The 8119-nt window shown below is 42.3% G+C and overlaps 1 protein-coding gene across 1 annotated transcript; it reads left to right on the top strand.

Moving 5' to 3' along the window:
• The first annotated feature begins 5930 nt into the window (after nt 1-5930).
• LOC115202405 (GTPase IMAP family member 7-like) lies at nt 5931-7886 on the top strand. The gene is made up of 2 exons (XM_029766533.1): nt 5931-6062; nt 6391-7886. The coding sequence occupies exons 1-2, from the start codon at nt 6056-6058 to the stop codon at nt 7284-7286; spliced, it is 903 nt and encodes a 300-aa protein (XP_029622393.1). The 5' UTR covers nt 5931-6055; the 3' UTR covers nt 7287-7886.
• The last annotated feature ends 233 nt before the right edge of the window (nt 7887-8119 follow it).

Below are 8119 nucleotides of genomic sequence, written 5' to 3'. Positions count from 1 at the left end.
GGATGTTCTCCTGAGGGATCTCCTCCCAGACCTGGACTAAAGCATCCGCCAACTTCTGGACAGTCTGTGGTGCAACGTGGCATTGGTGGATGGAGCGAGACATGATGTCCCAGATGTGCTCAATTGGATTCAGGTCTGGGGAACGGGCGGGCCAGTCCATAGCATCAATGCCTTCCTCTTGCAGGAACTGCTGACACATTCCAGCCACATGAGGTCTAGCATTGTCTTGCATTAGGAGGAACCCAGGACCAACCACACCAGCATATGGTCTCACAAGGGGTCTGAGGATCTCATCTCGGTACCTAATGGCAGTCAGGCTACCTCTGGCGAGCACATGGAGGGCTGTGCGGCCCCCCAAAGAAATGCCACCCCACACCATGACTGACCCACTGCCAAACCGGTCATGCTGGAGGATGTTGCAGGCAGCAGAACGTTCTCCACGGTGTCTCCAGACTCTGTCACGTCTGTCACATGTGCTCAGTGTGAACCTGCTTTCATCTGTGAAGAGCACAGGGCGCAAGTGGTGAATTTGCCAATCTTGGTGTTCTCTGGCAAATGCCAAACGTCCTGCACGGTGTTGGGCGGTAAGCACAACCCCCACCTGTGGACGTCGGGCCCTCATACCACCCTCATGGAGTCTGTTTCTGACCGTTTGAGCAGACGCATGCACATTTGTGGCCTGCTGGAGGTAATTTTGCAAGGCTCTGGCAGTGCTCCTCCTGCTCTTCCTTGCACAAAGGTGGAGGTAGCGGTCCTGCTGCTGGGTTGTTGCCCTCTTACGGCCTCCTCCACGTCTGCTGATGTACTGGCCTGTCTCCTGGTAGCGCCTCCATGCTCTGGACACTACGCTGACAGACACAGCAAGCCTTCTTGCCACAGCTCGCATTGATGTGCCATCCTGGATGAGCTGCACTACCTGAGCCACTTGTGTGGGTTGTAGACTCCGTCTCATGCTACCACTAGAGTGAAAGCACCGCCAGCATTCAAAAGTGACCAAAACATCAGCCAGGAAGCATAGGAACTGAGAAGTGGTCTGTGGTTACCACCTGCAGAACCACTCCTTTATTGGGGGTGTCTTGCTAATTGCCTATAATTTCCACCTGTTGTCTATTCCATTTGCACAACAGCATGTGACATTTATTGTCAATCAGTGTTGCTTCCTAAGTGGACAGTTTGATTTCACAGAAGTGTGATTGACTTGGAGTTACATTGTGTTGTTTAAGTGTTCCCTTTATTTTTTTGAGCAGTATATTTTAACCGATGGTTGTGAGCCACATCATCCAGCTCACACTATCACATTATGCAGTTAGCTGATATATGAAATACCCATCCAGGCGTCATAAGATCTGGTGTGAGTCAGCAATGTAGTGCAGGAACTCAACCCAGGATTTACAAGAAATCACCTGACTGACTAAAAAACAAAACCTTTAAAGGGTGACCAATCACATCATGAAGTACAACAAGGCATGCCGCCACATCTCTATAAAACATCAGCCGCATCTCCGCTTGTAGACAGAAGACTCTAGACTCTACTCACAACAGGCAGGCAAAGGTAAGGACGTCTATAAATTACTATTACAAGGCACAAGCATGAACCACATTCTTGTTGCATGTTGTGATATTCCAAATGGGTGTTCTTTCCAAATTGATTTTCAAAAATGAAATATAAAGACGTTTAATATCTGAATCTTTTGGAAAGACTACATATTCAGTATTTTGTACAACACCTTCTATAATATGTTTATTGTAATGAGTATCTAATGGATACATGTCATTTGTAAATATAGGCATAATGATGTAGGAGTTATATGGACTTAAATATTTAATACACATTCTGCACTACATTTTTTGCCTGCACTATTAAAGCTCTCGTACCCTTTTAAAACTATAATCTTTCATTGAAATAATAACAAAGCATCCTTCCCACCCGATCCCCTAAAAAAAATCGTTCATAGACGGAGCTATGGGTGGACTGATATCAAATGCATAGTTGTAACAATGTTTTGAGGCTATACAGTGTTTGTTCACATTTACATTGTTTACAAACCTTAGAGTAAAACAAGCCTAGGCCTAAGTTCAATCATATCAAGCATTAAACTGTGATAGCCAACACTACACCTGCATAGATTATATTTTGGCAGTGTCAGAGGTTTAACTGAGATGGAGCTGTAAAATGGTGAGCAGCTGCTCTTTTGATCGTTGTCAGGAAGCCACACCCATCCCACTGGTGTTTAGCCTTGGTACACTAGAAGTACATTCATTTCCAATGGAACGCTGCGTTTGGTTTGCAGCATAAAACAATAAAAAATTAAAAAGTTACAGTGCGTTCTGTGTGGTGCATATTTTGGATTAATCGAACATATGTGTCAAACTGTGTAGCAGAAGGTGAATGTTGAACTTTTTTTTGCACACATGCAAATGATGCTGCGTGCCATTTTGAGCAATATACTTTCGTTGTGATCAAGAATGTAGAAGTTCAGAACGAGAAAGTGTAGGCTATATACAATTAATGATAGTCAAATTGAAAATCATTCAACGAAATAATGATGATTTCAATCAGCCTAATCGAGATGTAGATTACATATCACATTTCAGTGTTCAAACATGTAAACCTGGCGGGCAACTCCACGCAGCCAATGGCAAGGTCAGTTTTAGTGTAATGCGGTGTTGTACTGGTAGTTTGTCGACACAGATTATTTGAACCAATGCAGTCTTGTCTACGTCTTACAGGAAAGCACTCACCAGCCAAGCACACGCACTGTCGTGGATGTAAGGTTCGAACACTTCTGTCACCAATGTAATGAAACAGGCAGGGAGCAGGTCTCGAACCCTCAACCTTCTAGCCCAAAGTCCAGCGCGCTATCGACTTTGCCGCAAAATCATGCTCAAGTGGCAGAGTCGATATCTTATAAACCCAGGGTCGTTACACTATTAACTTTAGGAATGAAACCTCTAGCCATTGTTTAAAATATCAGGCATCAAACTGTATGTACTTTGCTTTATTTTTCAATTTTCATATTTTCACATACATTTTCTTTTAATAGATATTTTAGACCAAAGCCTTGTCGTAACTAAAAGTACATTATTATGCACATACAGACAAGTGTCCATTTTCAACAGCAAGTGATGCTACACTACAATAAATGGTGATGGGGTTGGGGACTACTTCCAGAGTGGTTGTGAGCTAGTCATCTCTGCTGTACTGTGAAGGCAGTGTAGGTCAAGTGCTTCACCAGCAGGGGGCGCTATTTTGCATCATTGTGGCTTGGAATAAGCATCACCAATAAATCACAGTTCAAACTTGTAGTATTTACCTGTCTGTAGAATGCCATGCATTTTCAAGAAACCGCCAACATATGACCTTCATCTGCAATTGGGCTAAAAGATATTCACAAGTTGATCATGACATGAAGCGATATAGGCCTATTTCAGCACAGGATGGGTAGAGGAACATCAGTCTGTCCAGCAGATCAACGTGGTTTTAGGTGTAAACAAAATTTGGAGATGGGATAAGTGTGTTGTCAGAATCTCTATTCTTGTCTTATTAGTTCAACCCTTGGTCCCAGATACACTATATACATACAAGTATGTGGAAACCTCTTCGAATTAGTGGGTTCAGCTATTTAAGCCACACGCATTGCTGACAGGTGTATTAAATTGAGCACACAGCCATGCAATCTCCATTGACAAACATTGGCAACATAATGGCCCTACTAAAGTGCTTAGTGACTTTAAACGTGGCACCGTCATAGGATGCCACCTTTCCAACAAGTCAGTTTGTCAAATTTCTGCCCTGCTCGAGCTTCCCCGGTCAACTGTTAGTGCTGTTATTGTAAAGCGTAAACGACTAGGTACAACAACGGCTCAGCCACCAAGTGATAGGCCACACAAGCTCACAGAACAGGACTGAAGCGCGTAGCATGTAGTACGTAAAAATCTTCTCTGCTCGGTTGCAACACTCACTACATAGTTCTAAACTGCCTCTGTAAGCAACGTCAGCACAATAACTATTAGTCGGGAGCTTCATGAAATGAGTTTCCATGGCCGAACAGCCGCACACAAGGCTAAAATCACCATGCGCAATGCCAAGTGTCGGCTGGAATGGTGCAAAGTTCGCCACCATTGGATTCTGGAGCAGTGGAAACGCGTTCTCTGGAGTGATGAATCACACATCACCATCTGGCAGCCGACGGACTAATCTGGGTTTGGCAGATGCCAGGAGAACGCTACCTGCCCGAATGCATAGTGACAACTGTAAAGTTTGGTGGATGAGGAATAATGGTCTGGAGGCTGTTTTTCATGGTTCAGGCTAGGCCCCTTAGATCCAGTCAAGGGAAAGCTTAACGATACAGGGTACAATGACATTCTAGCAGATTCTGTGCTTCCAACTTTGTAGCAACAGTATGTGGAAGACCCTTTCCTGTTTCAGCATGACAATGCCCCTGTGCACAAAGCAAGGTCCATACAGAAATGTTTTGTCTAGATCAGTGTGGAAGAACTTGACTGGCCTGCACAGAGCCCTGACCTCAACTCCATCAAACACCTTAGGGATGAATTGAAACGCTGACTGTGAGTCAGGACTAATCCTAAAATCATGGGCATTAATGTGGAGTTGGTCCCCCCTTTGCTGCTATAACAGATGCCACTCTTCTGGGAAGGCTTTCCATTAGATGTTGGAACATTGCTGGTTGGGCACTGATGTTGGGGTTGGGCACTGATGTTGGGCGATTAGGCCTGGCAAACTGTTTCCACGAAGTTGGAAGCACAGAATCGTCTAGAATGCAATTGTATGCTGTAGCGTTTTCCCTTCACTGGGACTAAGGGGCCTATCCTGAACCATGAAAAAGAGTCCCAGAAAATTTGAAGGGGTGTCCACATATTTTTGTATGTATAGTGTAGATACATACATACATATATACATCCACAGGATCTTACTCAGGCCTACATTATTTGTAGTGTTTTCAATATATGATTTGTTAAACTTTGATTTCAATGGTTTTTGTTTGGCATACAAGTGAGAACTGAGTCAAAGCGTAGGTCTGTTGCCGTGGAAATGACTTCATGCACTCCAAGCTTTCATTATGCCCTTTCCATGAAACTGTGACATTGTATCACAACCTGTGAATGTGTGGAAGCCTGACAAAGGCAAACACTTGTGCATTCCAAGCTTCTCGTAGATGGTGATGATACAAATCTCCAAATAACTTTTCCCCCATACCAAAAGCAACCCATAGCTTTATGGTTGGATAATCCTTGGTAAGATAGTAGAACAGACCAGCAAGGAGGACAATGATGTCTGTATCCACTTTTGAAATTATAATGGTCTGTGCACCTGTTATGAAGGGCATCTTTAAGATGAAAGCATACTCATGTCTGCCTCTTCCTTGTCTCATTCCAGCATTGATGTCAGAGAGCCCTTTGAGACCACAGACTCATCAGTTGTAGCGTAGATCTCCTTTCCATCTTCAGATTCATCTTCACACCTTCTGTGTCGACATTTTGAAAATCTCCTGTCATTAGGATTTCTGAGAAAGTCCAAAAACATACATGGAAAATTGGTTGTATCCCCAACTTTCTTTCAGACGCATTTTACTCGCTTCTATTGCGGCTGTTAAACTGGTGTTCTATCCAAGGTAGTAAGACACTGCTGCCATATTCGCCAAATGTGGAAACTTGGTGGGTAGGCAAGAAATGGACAATGACAGCTCTGTCAGTGGTGTTTCTTTTATTTTTGGCTGTTACCTGTAGATAATGTCATTGTACATTTTCTTAGAGTTTTGTATTTTATAGACCAAAAATGCAAGTTTAAGAAGCAATGTGAGACAGAAAAGGTAGCTTTAGTAGCTGTTCTGTAAGATAACATTTCTCTCTACAGATCAACATCACACTTCAGACCTCTCTACAGATCAGCATCACACTTCTCTCTCTACAGATCAACATCACACTTCTCTCTCTACAGTAACAACATTTTATTTTTCATCCAACAGAGACCCTGGTCGCTCTGGTTGGGAACACTAGACCTGAGAAGAGCTTGACAGCATTCCAAAAACCAAACATGACTGGTGAGTTCTTACTCTTCACATCACTGTATGTAGGCTACAAGACAGAGATGGAAACTTTTTTTGTTGTTGTGGGTTTTCACAAAATATTTTGTTTTTTATTACATTTTTAATACATTTTAATAAAATGAATGGAGGATTACATGTAGCTTCATTTATAGATAATGTCATTGTTAATTTGCTTACAGTTAATATTCTATAGACCATCAATGTCTAAGAAGTAATGTGAGACTGAACATGTTTAGTAGGTGTTCCATAAGATGACCAAACAGAAAGAATATCAACGTTAGAATTCTTTCTAAAGTCACAATCTTTCCTTCTTATCCAACAGAACAAAATGAGGACGTCCGGATTGTTCTGGTGGGGAAGACGGGAGCTGGGAAGAGTGCATCAGGAAACACCATCCTGGGGAGAGAAACTTTTGAGTCAAAAATGTGGTCTAATTCTGTGACATCAACATGTGAAAAGAAAAGAGGAGAGGTGGGTGGGCAAAGTGTAGCTGTTATCGACACACCTGGCTTGTTTGACACTAAGTTAACACGGGAGGAGGCAGTGAAAGAGATCTCACAGTGCCTGTTTTTCTCCGCTCCTGGTCCTCATGTGTTCCTGGTTGTGATCGCGCTGGGAAGATTCACTGACGAGGAGAAGGAAACAGTGAAGATAATTCAGAAATTATTTGGTGTTGAAGCATCGAAATACACCATGGTTCTCTTCACAAATGGAGACCTTCTTGATGATGATGATGAAACAATTGAAGACTTCCTGAATGGAAATCCAGATCTGGAGACTTTAATTGCCAAATGTAATGGTGGATATCATGTTTTCAAAAACTATGATCAGAATCCATCTCAGGTCACTGAGCTTCTTGACAAGATAAACAAGATGGTGAAGTTGAATGGAGGAAGCCACTATACCACTGAGATGTTCCAAGATGCAGAGAGGGTGATTGAAGAAGAGAAGGAGAGGCTCCTGAAAGAGAGCGAAGAGCAGAGACTCAGAGAGATGGAAGAACTGAAGGCAAGGTTTGAAGGAGAGCGTCTAAGGGAAGAAGAAGAGAAGCTGAGGAGAAAACAGGAACGTGAAGCGAGAGAGAAAGCTGAAATATTAAGGAAAGGTGCCATAATCGGAGCAGTTGTGGGAATAGTTGGGGGCCCAGTTGGTGTGGGAGTTGGTGCAGCAGTGGGAGCTGGAGTGGCAGCTATAGTAAATAGATGCAGAACACAATGAGAGTCCATAGCTAACAGTGCTGTACATTCTACAAGTTGTTTGACTTCATTACTTGATATTTAAATCTTCCTCTATATACACAGAGTAAACGAAACATTTGGAAGAACTAATATTGAGAACTGTTAGAGTATAAAAGAGTGAAAGTTTGCATTGCCTTTCCTATCAACCTGGAAAAGGGCCTAAAGACATTAACTGGAACAATTCAAGGCAGCCACGCTCTTCAGCCAATCCAGAGAACACTACACATTAACTCATATCTCTTCTCAGAATTTACAGGATAAAATCCTTGGAAATATATTTTAGTCATCACTACTTACAGAATGAACATAAAGATAGATCTGGGTATCGCACATTTGAGAGCACAGAACTGTACATTTCCCTGAGTAAAGATGGAAGTTAAAAGTGTATTTCTGCCTGTCAGGCTAAAAAGCTATGCGCTACTGTAAGATGAATTTACAGTTGCAGTTACAGTTACAGCTACCGTTGCTTCCCAAGAAGCATGATGAATGGAGATGAACTATTTAATGACAAACCATTACTATTTATTTCATAGTTATTTCATGGCACTATAAAATAAAGGGCCACTGAATATACCTCCCAGTTGTTTTACCCGTTGTTTTTATTGCCAATTCCTAAATGAAAACCCAAAGGACTATCTCCCTAAGTTCTTCCTTTCTGTGCTATCTTCTAACTAGTACAGGGTATAGTTAGATGGAGATATAAGGTATACAAAGGGAACATTGGACAATAGATTGTATTTTGCTGGATAGAAATAACGTATGTGTGCCTTGTTGCATGAGAAACTGTAACAGACCTTGAGGGGTTACTTCCTA

Source organism: Salmo trutta, chromosome 11 (assembly GCF_901001165.1).
Source record: "Salmo trutta chromosome 11, fSalTru1.1, whole genome shotgun sequence".
NCBI lineage: Eukaryota > Metazoa > Chordata > Actinopteri > Salmoniformes > Salmonidae > Salmo > Salmo trutta.
The sequence above is the reverse complement of the archived record's forward strand: the minus strand, read 5'-3'. Positions and strand labels throughout refer to the sequence as shown.